This window comes from Thamnophis elegans, chromosome 11 (assembly GCF_009769535.1).
Source record: "Thamnophis elegans isolate rThaEle1 chromosome 11, rThaEle1.pri, whole genome shotgun sequence".
Classification (NCBI taxonomy): Eukaryota; Metazoa; Chordata; class Lepidosauria; order Squamata; family Colubridae; genus Thamnophis; species Thamnophis elegans.
The window spans coordinates 7,824,765-7,846,358 of NC_045551.1; the positions used below are offsets into that span (position 1 = coordinate 7,824,765).

Consider the following 21,594-nt stretch of genomic DNA (forward strand, 5'->3'; position numbering starts at 1 on the left):
CAGAGAAGGAAGTAGCAAAAGTTATTATGGACGTCATAATGGCATAACCTAAATGAATCTTTGGTGGATCTTTCAAGAGTAGATGGTGTTGGATCTAGTTAGCAGTGCTTTGAAGAAGCAGTGTGATCTGGAGTGTGCATGGGATCTGTACTTGCCTTGTTAAAAAACATTTTAAAGCAAGTGTCTCCTTTTTTCCAGATTGCAAAGGAGCTTTAAAGGCCAACTGTGTAAGCCCAAGGAAAAAAAAAACATGGCTACTTTAATGCAGTGTGTGTAGTAATGAATTCTTCAAACTTTAAATTCTATTTTCCCATTAAAATATGAAACTGTGACAACCATATCAGGAAGTATTGAACTTGTTTAGAAGACCAGACTTATAGACTAGAGTGGGAAACTGAAAAATTATCCTGAATGAAGGGAGTAGCACATTAGTATCGTGGCACGACAAAACCGCGCTCGTCAAAATAGCGGTGATAAAATCGCGTCGCTAAAGCCGCAATGTCATCACCGTGCGTCATCACTGCCGCGACAACAGCGCGGCAACAGAAGGGCGCTTTAAAACAGCGCGGCGGCAGAAAGCGGATTTAAATTAAGGTAAGGGTTAGGATTAGGTTTAGGGGTTTGTTTTAGGGTTAGGGTTAGGTTAGGGTTAGGTTTAAGGTTAGGTTTAGGGTTAGGTTTAGGGTTAGGTTTGGGTTAGGGTTAGGTTTAGGATGCTGAGTGCTTGGGAATGCGCGGATTTGCCCTCCGCGATTATGTCATCGCGGTAGGGTCGCGTTTTTCCTTAGCGCTTCGAGTGGCGCGAATTAGTCTTCGCGCTTATGTATCCGCGGATAAGGGCTTCGCGGATTTGTGGTGGAACCCATTAGTATACCATATATGAAACTTAGTTTCGAAAGACTTTTCAAATGATGTTTCCTACACTAAACCAGAACCTCTCTGAAGTCAACATTTTCAGTCCTGTTGAAGAAGGATTCTCTTTTATTGCAGGCTGCACATACCTCAGGGGACAAATAGTAGCATGTGCCTGGGTCAGTCGAAGCGCTATCAGTTATGCCAACAGCAGGTAAGCCAATTTCATAGATACTATATTTGATCTACAAGAATGAATGTAATTCTTTGCGTGCTACAGAGCCCAACTAGCAGTTAAAGTAGTATGGAACCAAATGGTTTTACATGATGATAACAGCAAGATTTTTGGAGTATAAGATGCACCTTGTTCCCTCAAAAAGAGAGGCTGAAAATCTGGGTGCGTCTTATACACTGAATACAGCATTTTTTTGCCTCTCGAAACCCTGCCCCCTTCACCAAAATGGCCATGCATAGCCTTTAGGAGGCTTTCAGAGTGCTCCTGGGGGCTGGGGAGGGCAGAAATGAGCAATAGATGTGCTGTTTTTTGCTCAATTGTGCCCCTATAGCCCCCAGGAGCACGCTACAAGCCTCCTAAAGACTATGCATGCCCTTTTTTGACAAAAATGGGCCATTTTTTGCTTGTTTTTGTCCCCCCCCTGCGCCCCCCCCACAAGCACTCTACAATCCTTCTAAAGGCTATTCGTGCCCTTTTTTGGGGAGGAAAAAACGGGCCTGTTTTCACGAAATATGGGCCATTTTTGGGAGGTCTGCAAAAAAAAACCCCTTTTTTAATTTGCCTCTTTGAAATCTTGGTGCGTCTTATACTCCGAAAAATACGGTACTTTGTACACAAAAATGGAAGGACACTGTGATTCCCACAGTGGTGGAATGGCTGCAAAAGTTGATGGAGTTAGCAAAGAGGACTAAATTGACTTATTTGATTAAAGAAAATAACACAATTAAGTTTGGTTCTACTTGGAAACTCCTTTGGACTTTTTACCTTGAAGTGGGAAAAAATGAAACTTTGATTTTGGCTGCTTAGATAGGTTTGGTGTTATATAAATGGCTATTATATATCGTGACCCGTCAAAACCGCGCTCAACTAAGCTGCGCCCGATTAAACCACGTTGCTGACATCATCAACAGGGTGACAACAGCCAGCGCGGAGAAAAAAGGGCGCTTTAAATAGCGCTTTGAAAGGAAGCCGATTCAATTTAAGGTAAGGGTTAGGTTTAGGGTTAGCTTTAGGGTTAGGTTTAGGGTTAGGTTAAGGGTTAGGGTTAGGGTTAGGGTTAGGGTTAGGTTAAGGGTTAGGGTTAGGTTTAGGGTTAGGTTAAGGGTTAGGATTAGGTTTAGGGTTAGGGTTAAGGGTTAGGTTTAGGATTAGGTTTAGGGGGGTTAGGTTTAGGTTTCGGGGTTAATTTTAGGTTTAGCGTTTACAGCGTACTTCTGTCTCCGTGATGTTGTCGCCCTGTTGATGACGTCAGCTACGCGGTTTCGTCGAGCGCGGTTTAGTGGAACACGGTTTTGTGGTGGAACCATTATATATTAGGGTAGAAAAGTAAAAAAGTTGACATTTCATGTTACTACCTTATTGTACTGTACCAAACGGAGTTGGATGTCAATCTTTTCCCCCTCTACCCAGCACTTTTCTCTCTTTCCCTTTTCCTTTCCTATTTTACCTTTATTTTCATTTTTCTTTATTTTTGCTTCGATAAACTAATAAAATTTTGAACCCTGAACTATGGGGGCACATGGGAAGAGGTTTTCACAGGCACTACTTACACTTTATTGTTAGTAAACCTACAGTGCTTCCTAGCATTTCAAAAAAAATAACAGAAAACCTAATTCCTTCAAAAAACAAATGGTTGTGTATAATTTATCTCATTCTTCATATTTCTTGATCATTGTAAGAGCATATAGACTTTCTTAAATGTTCAGTAATTCACTATTTTCCCCCCATCTCACACTTTTGTCCTTACTTGAGGAATAAGTAAGCGTCTTAGCTTAGATAATTTGCTTGGAAGGTTTATTATTCCTTCCTATACCTGTCAAATTTGCCTGGTGAAATCCTCTGCACACATTGTTATATTTCAAAAATGGATTGAAATGCGTAGATTTTAAATACTGGGTAGAAAAACAACTTACAGGTGCAATTGAAGGAAATGACAGATTCTCCTGATGATGACAGAAATGGCATATCCTACTACTGGTCAGCAATTGGAGTTAGTATTTTTAATAAGTTTGATGTCCCAATGAAAAGTTCTTAATCAGAAGAACATTAGCTTAGAAAAGAGAATGAGTTTAACATAATTCAACCCTTTTGCTATGTCAGTTTTCTTCACTCCTTGAGGGTTGTAAATATACAATGAATCTTTATTTCAAACTCTTGTTCTGGACCACAGGAAATCCTGTGCTCCCAGAGCCCACTGTGGTTGGACAGGATTATAAGTACCATATTTTTCGGACTATAAGACGCACCCTCCCCCCCTTAAAAGAGCATGGAAATGTTGATGCGTTTATACACCAAATGCAGCCATTTTTGGCCTCCCGAAGGCCCGTTCCCACATCCCATTTTTGCAAAAAAAAAAATTCTGGTGTTGTTTCTAGCCTAATCTTTATTGCCCTGCTTACAGAAACTGTCTCTCCAGTTAACCCTTATTACCATTGTAACAACTAAGGCGAAGTTCCCCATCGACCTGAGTGACATGGACTTGGCCACGCCTTCATGATCACATGACCACCAAGCCCCGCCTACCCAGCTAGTCATTAGGGCAGAGAACTGGTTGGTAAATTATTTGAATCCAACCACTGAATAACATCTGCTTGCCAGAATGGCTGAATTCTTGTGTGCCTATTTAATTGACTTTATTTTAGCGTACTCAGAAGAAGCCTAACAATTGCTTCTATAGATGGGGGGGGGGGCATAGAATTGAAATAAGGAAGCCATAGACCTTACGAACACCAAGTTTCCTTCAAATAGGAAGGGGCAACTCTGGTCATTTGCCCCTTCATTTTGTTACTGAAATTCAGTATCCAAATGGCCATTTTTAGCAGAGTGGGTTTTCTATGACCTGATTCCCATTGAGAATGAAAAGAGGAGCAAGTTACACCTGAAGGCAAACTTACCAGTTCAATGTTAAGCCCTTCCCTTAAACAGTCTGAAATGTTATACAACTACCACTGTCATACATGCTATTTACCTGGATATCTACAAGACCGTCTTCTGCCACATACCTCCCCAGCGTCCGATAAGATCTCACAGGATGGGCCTTCTCCGGGTGCCGTCGACTAGACAATGTCGTCTGGCGGCCCCTCGGGAAAGGCCTCTGTAGCTGCCCCAGCCCTATGGAACGATCTACCCCTAGAGATCCGGACCCTCCCCACTCTCTTGGCCTTCCAAAAGTCTATTAAGATCTGGCTATTCCGGCAGGCCTGGGGCTGTTGACCTCTTGAATGAGGTCCAGCCCCACTAAGGTGGAGTGCATTTGTGTCTTTTAACTTGCCTGTCTTTCTAATTTTTAAAACTTTTTAGTATTCTTTTAAATTGTTTTTATGTAAGCCGCCTGGAGTCCTTCGGGATTGGCATCATATAATTATTAAACATTAAACATACTTTCAACATTTTTTGGGTTGTTCCATGATATGGGTGGCCTCTGACCTCTTTTTGGTCCTAAAACCTTTACATTTCTCTGAAAACTTCAAATCTTCATGCAATTAAATAATATCATTCGGATTGTTCACTCCATCATTTGCAACCTTTGGCCAGCTGGCTGAGGAATTCTGGGAGTTGTAGTCCACAGAGATTAAAATGCGAAGGTTGGAAACACTGGTTCACGTTACATTTGGAAATCATTCCACGTCAATCTGGTATAGAGAGGCGATGGAACAAGCACCAGGTTTATTTTCTTTTCCTCCCCAGCTTTGCCCTGCCAACACAGCCAGCTTCAAGCAACATCAGTGTGCCAGTTTCAATGCCAAGGCCTTTGGGAAACACTATTATCATTGGATGCCACTCTACCCAGGTTTGTCTTTGTTAAATTACTAAGCAGAAGCTATAGATCAAAAGAAAAGGAGGTAAGAGGGTTTGCAAGACTTTATGAAGTTTGAAGACCGCAAATATTTATTCCAGAATAGCAATAGCAATAAGCAGTTAGACTTATATACAGCTTCATAGGCTTTCAGCCCTCTCTAAGCTGTTTACAGAGTCAGCATATAGCCCCCCACAGTCTGGGTCCTCATTTCACCCACCTCGGAAGGATGAAAAGGCTGAGTCAACCCTGAGGCCAGTGAGATTAGAACCGCTGAACTGCAGATAACAGTCGCTGAAGTGCCTGCAGCACTGCACCCTAACCACTGCGCCACCTCGGCTCTTATCAACTGCAGTGATTTAACTTAACAACTGTGGCAAGAAAGGTTGTAAAATGAGGCAAACCTCTCTCAACAAATGTCTCACTTAACAGGAATTTTGGACTCAGTTGTGGTTATACATGAAGGGCCAGCTGTGGTTGATCTTTGGCGATTTTCTGGCAAGTTTGGTGACCTAACTTCAAATCATATTTAGATTTTTAGAAAGATTGTTAATATGGAAATAGGAGATGTTTGTTTCCAGCTCACTCTTATACGCACCAAAGAGTAAAAGAAGTGAGGATGGAGGTTCGTTCTCTGAGCTTGTGAGTTGTTTCCAACATTTTGTTACCAGACAAGGTGTCAGGGTCATTGTTCCTCTATTATAAGTGCTTTATGTGGTCAATAGGTCTTGTGATGGGGAGGTTGCATCAGGTGAAGGTCTTATGATGGGTCAGGTCTGGGTCATGTCAGGTGAGGGTCTTGTGATGGGGACGACATGTCAGGCAAGGGTCATTGGGAAGTGAAATGCTGGTTGGGGAGTTGTGTGGGTTTGGTTAAGGGCATGACCCGCCAAATGCACGCCCGACAACAGCGCACCAACAAAACTGCAGCAATAAAACCGCGACGTCGACACCATGCCCACAAAGGCACGCTGACAAAAGAGCGCCGACAGAAGCGCGATTAGGGTTAGGATTAGGTTCAGGTTTAGGTTTAGGGTTAGGTTTTAGAGTTAGGTTTAGAGCGCGCTTTTGTCTGCGCACTGTTGTCGGCGTGCTTCTGCGCTCATTCGTCGGTGCGATTTCGAACTCACGGTTTTCTCACCGCGGTTTCATCGGCGCGCTTTTGTCGAGCGCGCATTTGTCGGTGAACCGGTTGAGGGTAGGTGCTGAAAAGAAATCTTAAGAAAATTGATCTCCCCCATCCAATGACATCACACATCGTTGCTGTGTGTTTAAAGTAGCAATTTTAGTCGGGTTTATGTTGGAAGATAAATATAGTGTATATATCTCTACCCAGCAAGAGATCTCTCTTTAAAAAAAAAAAAAAGATAGCAATGATTTTTAAAGAAATTATTTAATTCCGAATTGGAAAATTTTGTGATTCGCTAGGTGTTGCTGAATAACTCCAAAGATACTTTTCAAAAGGCAACTGAATTTGTTTTTGTTTTTTCCCCTTGAAAAAAAACATTTACTTCTTATCCAAGAAGCTTCTTCAGTTGTGGCTGAATTGTGGGGGAATGAAAGGATTTATATTCCTAGCAGTTAACTAGCTGTTAGCACTCTGAAGGTTTATTGTTAGCTCTCTGAGAATTGAGGGTTTATCTCTACTCTCAAAGTCACCTGAACCAGAGTGCAAATGGATGTGTAACATTCTTGGTACGGCTGAAAGGATTGTGTTGTAGACAAGGAATAGGTGATGTCATATCCCCACCCACCCCTTTGTGAGAAGAAGCTTTGAGTTTTAATATATTGGCCTCTTTGATCCTTTTTCAACCAGTGGTCCTCTCTGCTCAGCATGTGGATTTTGCTCTCTTCAAAAGAGTGACCTTTTTCTTTCAAATGCCGATGGCCTTCTGAATCTTGTTCTGGTGGGTTTGTTCCCCTGTGTTGCGCCATGCATTTGTGTTGTTTTATTCTCTAACAGGTCATTTATATTAAAATGGAACAGCCCTCTCTCAACAGAGGGGGTGGGATACATCACCTATCTCCTGCCTATAATTTCAGAGGACCAAGAAGGTACCACCCCCACCTGCACTCCTAATTCAGGTGACCCTGAGAGTACAGGGTTCACTGACAAATGCGCGCCCGACAAAATGCGCTCCGACAAAACCGTGGCGACGAAACCGCGACGTCAAAAGCGCGCCCATTAAAGTGTGTCAACAAATGCATACCGACGAAAGCGCGCCATCATCAAACACGCGAAAACAACATTAACAACCCTAACCTTACCCTAACCCTGACCCTGACCCTAACCCTAACCTAAAAAACTAATCGCGCTTTTGTGGGTGCGGTTTTATCGGCGCACTTTAGTGGGCGCGCTTTTGACGTCGCAGTTTTGTCGCCGCAGTTTTGTTGGCGCACATTTGTCGGGCGCGCATTTGTCGGGTCACGAGAGTACAGAACCCACAAGTGGCCTCAATAATTTTCAGAAAGCTAGCTAAGAATAAAATCTTCCCATTCCTCACCATTCAGCCAGAACTGAAGAAGCTTCTTGTATAAGTGAAACATTTTTCATGGGGAAAAAACAAAGTCTAGTTGCCTTTTGAAAAGCACCTTTGTGACCGTGGCATGACAAAACTGCGCTCGCTAAAGCGCTCCCGATTTAAACCAAACCGCGTTGCTGACGTCATCAACATGGCGACAACAGCCATGCGGAGAAAGAAGGGTGCTTTAAATAGCGCTTTTAAAGCAAGCCGATTCAAGTTAAGGTAAGGGTTAGGTTTAGGGTTAGGTTTAGAGTTAGGTTAAGGGTTAGGGTTAGGTTAAGGGTTAGGGTTAGGTTTAGGGTTAGGTTAAGGGTTAGGATATAGGTTTAGCGTTAGGTTAAGGTTTAGGTTTAGGGTTGTTAAGGGTTAGGTTTAGGATTAGGTTTAGGGGGGGTTAGGTTTAGGTTAGGGGTAATTTTAGGTTTAGCGTTTACAGCGTGCTTTTTCTCCGCGCTGTTGTCCGCGCTGTGATGACGTCAGCTACGCGGTTTCGTCGAGCGCCCTTTAGTCGAACACGGTTTTTGTGGTGGAACCCTTTGGGACATACACAAGACTGGATGATGGAGAATCTCTATGGACATGTTGCTGATAACAAGTCCTAGAGCCACAATAAGAAGAGACAATGGTGATGATTGCTAGGAAGGTTCAAAATTTTCTTTCTTTAATTGGTTTTAACATGTCTTGTATGCAGTCTCTGACCAAATTTGCATGCCCTCCCTGTTTCTTTTTCTCCTGTGCTTTTCTGTAGATGATTACACCAGCATCTCTAACAAGCCCTGTGATCTCCAATGCACTTCGAGGAATGGGAGAGACAACTCATGGCACAATGCCCAGGATGGCACATCGTGCAGGACAGGGCTTACCAAGGAGTCTGTATCAGTGGGGAAGTGTGAGTACAATGATCAAAGGAGCTGCTCTCTAGATTCATAGATGATCCAAGGAATATTTTTATCGGACGCCTACTGCGGTAGACTCTTAGCTTTGGGAGTCAGGGGTGGGTTCAACCGGTCGCGGCGGTCCCTGCGAACCGTTGGTCGGCGAACCCGGAAGTAAGTAACTTCCAGGAACGGCGAAGGGCCCCACCCGTGCTCCTACCCGGTTTTGACGAGTTCTGCGCTTCCACGCATGCGCAGGACGCATACAGCGCCTGCGTGGTCCTCCAGGAGCAGCTGGAGCATCGCACAGACGCTAGTACGCATGCGTGCACCGCGGTCGTGCACGAGGACGCCGCCAGCCCCGTTCCAACCGAACCGGTTTGGAACGGGGCGAGAAACCCACCCCTGTTTGGGATTGTATGAGCTCAGCTGGCCAGATCTACTGACTAGGACTGGGACATAATAAGAGTACACAGGGAAAGTCCTCTGGAACAGTTCAAAAGCCTCCTATTTTAATATCCTGTTTCAAGATAGAGGCCTTAGGAAAATCAGGAGTATAGCGTTCCCTAACCTCCCAGTAGCGGGTGTGGAGATGTAACTTCTGTTTCACTTCTAAGGCACCCATTTTTGCTTAATGGGTCTAATTTATATATCAAATCCTTTCTTTGTCTGATGATGCTTTCATCTGGTCCAACAAATCACTGGATTCTATTCTGATCAGAGAGAACGTTTGTCAGGCTGTGCACAATTTTATAGCTTTTAAAAATCTCTAAATGAAGGAAGATTAAATTTTCAAGGGCTAGGGTTCACGAAATGTACGCGCAACTGAAGTGAGAGGAGAAGAGCTATGGAGCGTTGCGTTGGGCTGAAACCGCACTCCAAAATGTTAATGGTGAGAATCTAAATTTGAGCAAGGGAGACGGAGCAGAGAAAGAATCAAGCTTTAAAAAAATAAGGGGTAAGAAATAGAGCTATTTGCATCGGTTGAGGAGGGCGGGGGACAAAGAGCTTGACCCGTAAGTAAGATTTCAAACTGGCCCTTCCTTTTCTTCCTAGCCAATAGGGTGTGATGGCAGCCTCTACTCTTCCCAGGTGATGGATCGATGCCGGGTATGTGGAGGAGATGGAAGCACTTGCTACCCGAGTCTCAGGCAGTTTCCGAAAGGGGATCTCACAGTTAGGTACACTTTGCTAACAGCACTGAGCTATTTTGTATTATGCTTTTGCGACCCTCTTACTTACTGGTTAGACAACTGAGTCAGTTTGGTCTAGTGGTGAAGGTACTTGCTTAGGATCCAGGAAAGGGTGAGTTCTAGTCCTGCCTTAGGCATGAAAACTGATTGGGTAACTTTGGGACAGTCACTCTCAGTCCAAACCCACCTCACAGGGTTGTTGTGGGAAAAAATAGGAGGAGAAAGGAATATTAGATACATTTACATTGTTTATAAACATAACAAAGTGTTCTGACCCCCTCCTCCATCCAGTAACGAATGCCAAGACAAGCTTAACTGGAATGTCCTTTAATAGCAAGACACCAAAACCTCGGTGGTTGAAAGCCAAGCATAACAAACAGATAAGGACCTCGGCAGCAACTCAGACAAACTCAGGCAGCAATAAACACAGATAAGGCTTGGCAGCAATCCAGCCCTGCCAAGCTCACAGTACTGTCCTCCGACATTCAATCCTGCATTCAATCCCAAGAGGGTCGTGTGCACAAGTAGCTTTTTATAGTCTGGAGAGGAGCCTAATGACCACCAGCTGAGCACAATCACCTCCTGTAATTGCGTAATTGTTCCTGATGCCTAGTAGCTCTTCGATGGCGTGCATCCAGGAACAACTCACTACTGGCCTCCAACTCACTCTCCCTTGTCTCCTCCCCACTGGTCCAAGGCTCAGGTGCCTCCTGGTGGCCAACCAGACTCTCTGGCCCCTTCTCGGAGTCGGATCCCTGTCCAGGGTCCTCCACCTCCTCCAGAGCCGACTCAGAGGGCCCCTCGCTGTCGGAGTCTGGTGGCGGCTCCAACGGCTCCTGCTGGGCCATAACAATAAAGGCAGGATGAAAATCTAGTAAGTAAGTGAATAAATTTAGTCTGAGGCTAAAGCAAGAAAAAGAAAGAAAAAACTAAAAATATATAGTATTGCTTAATACCAAAAACTTCTGGAGGATATCGACCCCATCTGATGCCTTTATTATGGAGTATGATACTTAATGTGGCATCTTTTTAGAGCAGAATGATAATATGCAGTACATTGCCATAGCCACATGATATGGCACTGTTGAATTCCATTGCATATTTATTCTTTCATACTGCGCCTAAACCTATCACAGGCCTATGGAATAGACAGAGAAAAGTTCAGTGACCCTTGTTGAGGTTATTTTCCTCCATGAAGAATAGCTAATGTCATTTTGTAACGGGGAACAGTTCAGATAAATAACTTTCTAAATATTGCTGAACACAATTGCTGCCGTTTCATTGTCATTAGCCATAATAATGAAGTTACAGGAGCTGTGGCTCAACACTTCTTAGGAAACTCTCCATGTTATAAATATTTCAATTGAGGAAGTCCAGATCTATTCTTAAATTAATTAAGATTATATTGTTCATGTTCAATAAAATCTTTATTCTGCGTTTTTAAAAGCAAGCAGTGAATTACTGGTGGTTGAACTGAGGGATTATGAAATAGCCTATAAGACAGAATGAATTGAAGAAGATAAACAGAGTGCCAGGAAGATGGATAAGGAAGCACTGCATACATTTGAAGCTGTACAGAATTGTTGCAGTTCCTCTATGTGTTTTCTTTCTGAGAAGAAAGAAAAATGGAAAAAAAAAATGTGAAATTGGAGAATCTATATATTTCGCAGGAGATATCAGGCTCTGCACAAATATTCCACATGCAGAATCACAGATACTTGATAACCTTGCCGCAGTTATTTTAGAGAGCTGAAAAGAGCTGCTTTTCAGAATAAGATGTGTAGCATATAAATTTAATAAATAAATAGTTCTTTCCTTTGGTGAAGGAAGAGGGCAGGTGGTGCTCTTGGCTGACTCAAATAACAGCTTCAAAAGCTCTGGTTCCCCCCCAACATTGTCAAAATACTGGATGGGGATTGGGCACATTTTGATTCAAAGAAATAAAAACTTTTATCTAATTTGTCTATATTAATCAGGTCCAAACCCCCAGATAAGCCAAATGTATGTTGTGTTTTTTTAAACTGTTTTTGTTCTTTCCCCCTATGTGTTATTTTATTTCATTTCGTATTTGTAAGCCGCCCGGAGTCCTTCGGGAGTGGGCGCATATAACTCATTAAATTGCGAATTAAATGCACAGAAAGCCCCTCACTATTATATCAGCCCACAAATACCCACAGTGTTTTGTTACATCATTATTGTGCTCCCAATGGCTTTGATTTAGATCATGTTCTGCCTTGACTGATCAGGCTTGGCTCTGTTCTTCAAAGCAGCCTTAATGACTGCTACACCTGTGGAAAGGTAGCAATGGCTGTTCAATTCCTGATCTTCAGGCTGTCATATAATTGGAAGAACAGAGCTGTCTTTAGCATGTGTTCTGATTCCAGGGATGAAAGAAAATGCAACTATCGATCCATTTGGTTACTGTAAATGGAGAGGCAAGCTAGTTGTCCTTCACTCCAGAGGTGGGTTCCTACCAGTTCGCACCTATCGGTAGAACCGTTCGTCAAATCTACCGAACCGGTTAGAAGAGGTTCCACCAGTGGACCCGGAAAGCAGGCCACACTACAGAAGAGGTTCCAAAAATTTTGAAACCCACCACTGACACACACACACACACAGACACACACACACAGACACACACAGACACACACAGAACGAGAAAGAAAGGAAGAAAGAAATAAAGAAAGAAAGAAAGAAAGAAAGAAAAAAGTAAAGAAAAAGTGAGAGATAAAGAAAAAAAGGAAAGGGGACAGAGAGACAAAAGGAAGGAAAGAAGAGAGAGGAGACAGAGAGAGACAGAGAGAAAACCACATTGGCCGGCAATCCACTCCCACCAGGTCACATGCCGGCAAGCCACTCCCACAAAGGAGCCACACCCACAGAGTATTTCGAATTTTTTGAAACCCACCACTGCCTTCATTCATATAGTTCTATGTTTTGGGCCAGTCCTTGGAGGTTTTGTGGATTGAGCTCTCCCTGAACTATAATTAGTAGGATTTCTTGAAGGAGAGAACGCATGCTAATGTGGATTGTCATCAGGCATTCACACCGAGCAGAGGAAGGGAGCAGCATTTTTTGACTTGTGGACTTCAACTTCCAGAATTCTGGCTCAGGAATTCTGCTGGTTCAGGAGTTCTGGGAGTTGAAGTCCACAAGTCATAAAGGAGCCATCGTTCCTTACCTCCGCCATTGAGGGATGTGTCGGTCTGGTGTAGAGGGAGGTTTGCAACCTCCATCAACACGTGGGAGCTGCAAGGGTTCAGTTTACCTTCTGATAAATTCTCCAGCTACAGAGAGGAGATTTTTTGTAATAGCACGAACATAATGATAACAACATCGCCCTGTTTTTTTTTTAAAAAAAGAATTGAGACTTGGCCTAACTAAAAACTCTTACACACTGTATATTTTTTAGCTATATAAAATGTTTTGAAGGAAACAAGCCTGTTTATCATAAGGAGACCTGATGACCTCCAGACACATTAAAACTCTAATTCCCCAAAGGCCAGGCAGTATAAGAATGCAGAGAATCTCATTCCCAGTACATCTGCTGATAAATTGAAGAGATTATCTGTAACTCTCTACCGAGAGTAATGCATGGAGTGGCCCAGAAATTCTCCACATTTTCAGTGAGTTAGCTACTATGGCAAAACAGAAAGAACAGAGCTGCTTTACAGGAAAAAAAGATCTGTTCATCTGATTTTAATTGTTCTGACTTTTCTATATTTCCCATTCCCAGGATACATATTTATCACCAATATTCCTGCTGGTGCTACAGATATACTCATTATTGAACGAAGGAAGACAGAGAATATCCTGGGTAAGCAATCTATTACCAATATTACACTGATTAACCTATATAAAATATGAGCAAGCAATGAAATAGCAATGTTGTTCTAGTGCCAAGTTATCTAACAGGTCAAAAAAGAGTATGCTTAGGGGTCTTCATATTTTATTTATTTACTTATTTAATGTATGTAATAATGATGATGATAATGATAATAATAATGATACTTATTTAATGTATGTAATAATAATGATAATTAATAATGAGCCGAGATGGTGCAGTGGTTAGGGTGCAGTACTGCAGGCCACTCGAGTTCTTAAAAGATATGCAATGAACAACAAATTGCCAAGAGAAGTCCACATGAGATTTATCAAGAAAATAAATAGAATACAGATTTTACAAATGGCAAGAGATATCGGATGGCTACTACTGGAAGGATACAGGATGATGAAATGAAATGTTACAATAAAAATTAAGTCAAACTTAGTTAAATTTTGAGTATTATGTATAACACAAAGTAATAATAGTTATAGTCCAATAAATGATTAACAATGATAATAATGCACTTATATACACTAGAATGATAATATGAAATTTTATATAAACTGTGAGAATATAAAGATGTAATACCATTGGATGATTTAAGGATGATGTAATGAAATGCCATAAAATAAATCTATTCTAAATTTAGCATGCTTCACATAAAAAGGATGTAACAATAGTTATATTCAATGAATGTTTAATAATTATAATAATTGCATACATATATATTAGATTGATGATATGAATAATGGAATGTGCTGAAATGAGTAAGTTGACATATGAATTAGAGAACAAGTAATATACAATAAGGCATATAAATATAGATGATTGATAACAGGTGACTTTATATAAAGTTTAAGTGATGATTGTGGAAAGGATTGCACAAAATCTTGTAACCAATCGACACACCTGTACGTAATGGAAGATGTTTTTATGTTATATGTTTGTCTGTCTATGTTTGTTTAAAAATAAAAACTTTTTTTTTTAAAAAAAAGGATGGATTGAGTCACTTGGTTTCCAGCTATGCATATAGGCAAGAGCCGAGGTGGCGCAGTGGTTAAATGCAGCACTGCAGGCTACTTCAGCTGACTGCAGTTCTGCAGTTCGGCTGTTCAAATCTCACCGGCTCAGGGTTGACTCACCTTCCATCCTTCCAAGGTGGGTAAAATGAGGACCCGGATTGTTGTTGGGGGCAATATGCTGACTCTGTAAACCGCTAGAGAGGACTGAAAGGCCTATGAAGCGGTATACAAGTCAAACTGCTATTGCTATTGCTATATCTAAATTAATATGTGCACAATAGATGTTTCATTCTCATTTCATTTCTGTTTTCCTGGTAGCTCTGGCTGATGATTGGGGGCATTTTTTCTTCAATGGAAACTCTGCTATTGACAATCCACAGAATTTTAGAGTGGCTGGCACCGTGTTCAAATACCGCCGTCCTTCCATCTACATTCGGATGGTCTGGAATACATTATTGCACAAGGGCCCACTAATCAATCTCTCAACGTCATGGTAAATAAGGCAACTATTTCTTACTATATTTTGCAACCATCTGGCAGTTAAATAGAACCAGATATCTAATCTAAAATGCAAGTTCATTAAACATTTCAAAAATGAATGAACTTCAGACAGGCTAAATCTCATACAAAGTTCTGCGACATTCGATTCTGTGTTGACTTCTGCAAAGAGGGGCGTGTGCACAAGTAGCCTTTTTATAGTCTGGAGAGGAGCCTAATGACCACCAGCTGAGTGCAATCACCTCCTGTAATTGCATAATTGTTCCTGACGCCTAGTAGCTCTTCGATGGCGTGCGTCCAGGAACAACTCACGACTGGCCTTTGGCTCACTCTCCCCTTGTCTCCTCCCCATTGGTCCAAGGCTCAGGTGCCTCCTGGTGGCCAACCAGCCTTTCTGCGGCCCTGCTCGGAGTCGGAACCCTGTCCAGGGTCCTCCACATCCTCCAGAGCCGACTCAGAGGCCCCTTGCCGTCGGAGTCTGGTGGCATCTCCAACGGCAACCTGCTGGGCCACAACAGGGGGCTATGAGACCTTCTGAGCAGATGTGCAAAATGTTTCAAACTTGAAATACCTTTGGTTGTTTAAATCTTATTTTACTAGAAATTGTTGTTCCAAACCTTGTGGGAAATGTTCAAGACTCACAACAACATTTTGAATGATAATTTAGACTTGCAATTAGTTTGCACGCTGCCACATCTGATTACTGTATACAGTTGCTGTGTGAAGAGTCTTTCTCAGAGTTCTTTGGACTAGAGTAGAATCTTGTGAAATTTTGAAGTGAGAGTAAGGTTGGTTCTTTTTTTCTTCTTCTTTTTGTTAAAAGTACTACAATTTCAATGGAAGAATGCCACATGTAACTTATGACTACACTGTGCCTAGAGCATTGTCACCAGCTGTTCAGACAGTTCCGCCGTCCATCAAGATGCCTCTCTATCTTCACTTACCAGAGCCTAGCCAAAATTACCAAGATGCAGTTTCATCCATTTCCCAAGATTTCAATGCTTCTTGGACGTCTGTCACAGAGATGACAGATGACGCAGAAGAAGAACCTGGGGGCCTGTCCTTCAACAGCCAGAACTTCTTCCTAAGTAACTCCACTCCCAAGGCAAAGAATGGGGCTGGAACATGAGGCACAGGAGGAAGATCTCAGCTTTCAATTCCAACAACTTTATCATACAAGTGAAACAAGTGAAGACGAAGAAGTGACAGCTAACAAAGAAGCAGATCTGGGTCAGTATCCTTTCATAAGTTTATTTACTCAGTCATCTACAGTACAAGGTTGATGGGAAGTGGTTGGTGAGATGTGTGTTTCAAGTGCTCCACATAAACAAAAGTGTTGTTTGCACTGTACATGGACATCATGGGTGGGTTTCAAAAATTCTTCGAACCTACTCTGTGGGTGTGGCCTCCTTTGTGGAGTGGCTTGCAGCCCATGTGACCGGATGGGAGTGGCTTGCCGCCATGTGACCGGATATGAAGATGCCGACGACACTTGTCAGAACCACCTTAAATTACCTCACACACAGCACTGGCATGCAGAAGAATATGATGTAAACTTGTTTTTTAAAAGGCATCTTTGGTTTGCGTTAAAACAACTTCAACACACGCAATGTTCTGATTGCACCACAAACGCAGCAGTCATCCTTACCTTTCACAGAGGCCCTGAGTTTTATAAACATGAGCATGATAGTGTAAAATAATCAAATCCAAGGACCAGTGGTGGGTTTCAAAAATGTTTGGAACCTCTTCTGTAGGTGTGGCCTGCTTTCCGGGTCCACTGGTGGAACCTCTTCTAACCGGTTCGGTAGATTTGACGAACCGGTTCTACCGAATAGGTGTGAACTGGTAGGAACCCACCTCTGATGTACATTGTGTTAATTGTGAAACCCTTTGTACTTTCCATATTCAAGGTTCGTATTTGGCGATGGGAAACTGAAGGGTAAGATTCTTTTTGATAGTTACTGGCAAAAAAACAAACATGTTTATGTGGAATACTGACATTTCAAAAATTTAATACTCAAATTTAGTTTTCATCATGATCTCAGTTCAGCTTCAGAAGAAGAAGGCAGGAAAAGGAATTTTTTTGAAGGTGACACTTAATAAAAATTGGCACCTAATGCAGTGTTCCTTACGAAAATCGAACCAGATATCAATATTTAGTCTCGCGGCATCAGCCTCAAAGATCTCATTAATCACTAGTAAAGCTAATTTCAATTTACTTTATTGTTTTCTAATTAAGCTGTATAAAGTTAAAAACATTATAAACATGCATAAAGTAGAAATTAAAAGATAAATGTACGTACATTTCTTTTTTAAAAAAAATACCCTCCTTTCTAAAAAATATTCCGCACGTGCGCAAAAACTGGTGGGCAGTAAGGAAATTTTTCCATCAGGAAAGATCCATTAGTGGGCGGTAGGTAGAAAAAGGTTGACTACCACTGATCTAAATCAATGTTATAGTGAATATCAAAATATATTGAATACTGACCTAAATCAACATTTATTTAGTATTTCTCTATTTTTCTACACACACACACTGCAATTTATAACAATATTACCCAAATCTGAATAATAAAACCTCATAATATTAACTTTGGACCTCGTCAAAGTATAGTATCTTTCCTCTTCACTAAAGCAGTCTATCTTTTAGCAGATTTCCACATATATCTGAATGAAAAGTTGCAGCTGATTTATTGAATAACAAAGAGGTTCTATGGTTGCCTAAGAATCAAAGTCCTTTTGTCAAAAAAAAAGCAACACATACAAGTTGTACATTCAGATAGCATATTCCAAATTAAATTTCATGAATGAGACAGATTATCTCTGAAACTTTTTTGAAAGTATGTTAGCTTATTTAAATGAAAGTTTGCAATTTTTCTGTGTAGTCACGAAAGACCTGGAAATAATTTTAATTGTAGAAAACTAAACTGAATTTTGTGGGCCTCTTGGTTCATTTTCATTCTTCTTAAGCCCTCAGACTCAATAATATTATGATCAGCACAGCCACACCACATGGTGCAGCAAGATTTGAACTCCATGAAGCCAATAAGATTGGCCCATCCAGACAGCATCTCTCAGATCATTGTGTCTCCGGGATCCACAAAAAGCCGCTTTTTGTAGGGCATTGCATCACATGGCAGCCAAGGTTGGGAGAAAGAATTCAACGGTCGGGTTGTGGAGTCACACAACTATCAAATGGCCAGAAGGACTTCCCAGGCAACCCGCAAGAAAGAACTTTCCAGACAAAGTGAATGTCAACCCGTTTGCAATAAATGAAGCAACAAATGACACCGTCATGGCAATTTCTTCCAACCCTACATCCAGCTCCAGGCTTCCAATCAGCTTCGGGAATGAGCAGTTGTCACAGCCTCTTCAAGGTCCAGGTGCTGAAAGGTGAGAGAGAAAAAAAAATGATTTGGAAGAAAAGGGTTGAGTGTTTTAAGGAAAAAAAGTGATGTAATGTGAAAAGAAGGTATTCAGGAGGAACCTTGGCAACGGAGCAGGTTTGGCTTCCTTTCAAATTCTCCATTTGAGTTTGAGTTTGAGTTTCATTTTATTTATATGCCGCCCTATTCCGCGCGGGACTCAGGGCGGCGCACAACCCAAGGAGGGGAAGGGAAAAAACACAAAACTACAAAGTATAGGGCATTTAAAAACAAACCAACAGCCGCACGATTCGAGAGGGGAAGGGAACTCATCGACCCCAGGCCTGCCGACACAGCCAGGTTTTAACGGCTTTCGGAAGGCCTGGAGAGAGGTGAGGGTCCGAATCTCTGCGGGAAGTTCGTTCCAAAGGGCAAGAGCCGCCACAGAGAAGGCCCTCCCCCGGGTAGTAGCCAGATGACGTTGGCTGGTAAACGGGACCCGGAGGAGGCCTGCTTTGTGTGATCTAATGGGTCTTTGGGAGGTGATTGGCAGCAGGCGATCTCTCAAGTACCCAGGTCCAATACCATGAAGGGCTTTATAAGTGACGACTAGCACCTTGAAGCGTATCCGAGACTAATCGGTAACCAGTGCAGCTCGCGGAGGATAGGTGTAACGTGGGTGTACCGAGGTGCACCCACAATCGCTCGCGCGGCTGCATTCTGGACGAGCTGAAGTCTCCGAATGCTCTTCAAGGGCTGCCCCATATAGAGCGCATTGCAGTAGGAAGGAGAGCAAACTAAATCCAGTCTTCCCTCAGCCCCAGGATTAAGATGCACTGCATACTTTTTTAGCTTTAGGGGGAAAAAGAAAACCCTCTCAGGTGCTTTCATCATAATTTTCCCAGCATATCTAAGATGACAGTCCCTTTTTAAAATAAATTATTTTGGAGAAAATGTAAATTTTATGTAAATTCAGTATTAAAATAATTAACACGTGGTTTGTCAAACGACTCTAGTTTTAAATGGCCTAAAGCAATGATTATCTATCCTTGGAAAATCTGAGGGAATCTCCTTTCTCGATTCAATTCAGTTAGTAGATTGGATTGTTTTATGTTATGTGTGTTGTGGCCCGGCAGGAGCCGTTAGAACTGCCGCCAGACTCCGACAGCGAGCGGGCTTATGAGTCGGCCTCGGAGGAGGTGGAGGACCCTGGACAGGGTGTCGACTCCGAGCAGGGCGAGGAGAGACTGGTTGGCCACCAGTGGCGGCAGAGCATTGGAATCAAAGGGAATGTTCATGAAAGCATTTGGGAGTTGTATCAGGATGCACGCAGGCGCAGGTCTACTCAGCGTTAAGGACTAACAAGAAACAAACTTGGCAGGCTGCCAGAGTTTGTTTGCATGGCTGCCAAGTTTTGTAGGACTTGCTGCCAGAGTGCTTATCTCTTTGTTTATGTGGCTTGCAGCCAACGAGAGTCTTGACTGATTAAAAGAAAACTTCTCATTTACGTTGGTTTCGGCTTTCGTTCCTGGACGGAGGAGGGGGGGGGGGTCAGAACAACGTGACTATTCAGTTAGTAGATTGGATTGTTTTATGTACGTGAATATCAGCATTGTCCACTACTCTGATTGGAAGAGGTGCAGTTAGATGGAAAAGGTAGACTTCTCTATCGTTGGATAATTGCATCAGCGATGATGTGCTGATCCATTTAGTTTGGATCAAAGACATAGCGCTAATACATAGCCTTAGCGGAGGCTGATTGGAACATACTTGAGAGACTGCCTGCTTCCAATTACCTCCCAAAGACCCATTAGATCACACAGGGTCGGCCTCCTCCGGGTTCCGTCCACCAGCCAATGACATCTGGCTACCACCCGGGGGAGGGCCTTCTGTGTGGCAGCTCCGGCCCTTTGGAATGAACTCCCCGCAGAGATTCGGACCCTCACCTCTCTCCAGGCCTTCCGGAAAGCCGTCAAAACCTGGCTGTGCCGGCAGGCCTGGGGTTGATGAGTTCCCCTCCCCTCTCGACCTGTGTGGCTATGTGATTCTTGGCTATTTTAATTACTTGTATTGTGTTCTATGTTCCCTTTCCCCCTTTGAGTTTGTTCGCCGCCCTGAGTCCCTCCCGAGAAGAGCGGCATACAAATAAAATAAATCTAAATCTAAATCTCATAGAGACACAATGGGAAGTCTCCTCTACTGGGAAGACTCTGTTAGTATTTAAACTAAATATTTTTTGATGCAGCCTAGTGTGCCCTTTACTTGAAGAACATTGCTCTTAGATGATTAAATTCTCTACAATCCCTACAATTGTGACAGATTGTAGATAAGCAAACTGTGGAGAAATAATATATTGCTATCTAGGGATTCCGTTCAGCCTCTGTGGAAACCAGGGAAGGACAGCATATTTCCCTTCCTGTAGTATATATTTCCATCCCAAAACTTAAACTGACGTGTTTTCCCCCTGCAGCAATGACTTTGAACTGAGTCCTCTTGGCCGTGAAGACATCAGCTTGGCTGACATGTATCGCTGGAAGGTATCAGCCTATGCTCCTTGCAGCTCTACGTGCACATCAGGTGAAATAACATGTCATTTTTGATACTAGTATGGGCAGTTTTGAGTCTTGCAAAGGATTCTGTTTCGTGGCCAGTTTTAGCATAGAGAAGGGCCCGCATGAGAACTTCTTCAGAAATGGAAAAACAGGGTGTAGTGTATTAAATTCTGTTTGTTGTGTTTGTTCTGCATCTGAATGTATTCTTTACTTCCTTCGATATTACAAAAAAACACCTTCCCTTGATGTTACTTTATAATTACATCAGGCGAAACTTGTGAGCAGTTGTAAACTCCATGCATATACACAATAGAGTTGTGTTATTTGTTTGCTTGTTTTGTATCTTGCCCTTATTCTTTTGCAAACAACTCAAGAAAGTGAACATATCCAGTGCACCTTCCTCCTCCTATTTTCCCCTGTGGGGTAACTTGGCTGAGAGAGAGGGTGACCGGCCGAAGGTCTCCCAGCTGGATTTCCTGGCTAAGGTGGGACTAGAACAGTGGTGGGTTTCAAAAACTGTTCGAACCTACTCTGTGGTGTGGCCTCCTTTGTGGGAGTGGCTCCGGAGCTTGTCGGGTGTGAGTCTCTGCTGATAAAGTTGGACCTCAAGGGTCAAGTGGGTTTGCTGTTAACGTACCTGCCTCCCAACAACGTTGCAGCAGCCCTCTCCTCGCTCCTCGAGTCGGTAGCCGAGCTGGCAATTGAGTTCCCTAGGTTGATGGTCCTGGGGGACTTCAATTTGCCTTCGCTCGGTGAAAACTCTGATGGGGCGCAGGAGTTCATGGCTTCCATGACAGCCATGGGCTTGACCCAAGTAATTCGGGGCCCAACCCATTCGGCGGGTCCACATGCTCG

The 21,594-nt window shown here is 42.7% G+C and overlaps 1 protein-coding gene across 1 annotated transcript in view; it reads left to right on the forward strand.

The window, feature by feature from the left end:
• LOC116514953 (ADAMTS-like protein 2) overlaps window positions 1–21,594 on the forward strand; it is a 55,149-nt gene that overhangs the window by 12,043 nt on the left and 21,512 nt on the right. Inside the window, 14 exon segments of the mRNA XM_032226799.1 lie at window positions 991–1,066; window positions 4,775–4,877; window positions 8,157–8,255; window positions 8,258–8,301; window positions 9,340–9,423; window positions 9,425–9,464; window positions 13,213–13,293; window positions 14,643–14,747; window positions 14,750–14,817; window positions 15,646–15,941; window positions 15,943–16,052; window positions 17,793–17,894; window positions 17,897–18,215; window positions 20,658–20,764. Of these exon segments, the coding sequence (XP_032082690.1) occupies window positions 991–1,066; window positions 4,775–4,877; window positions 8,157–8,255; window positions 8,258–8,301; window positions 9,340–9,423; window positions 9,425–9,464; window positions 13,213–13,293; window positions 14,643–14,747; window positions 14,750–14,817; window positions 15,646–15,941; window positions 15,943–16,052; window positions 17,793–17,894; window positions 17,897–18,215; window positions 20,658–20,764 (1,634 nt within the window).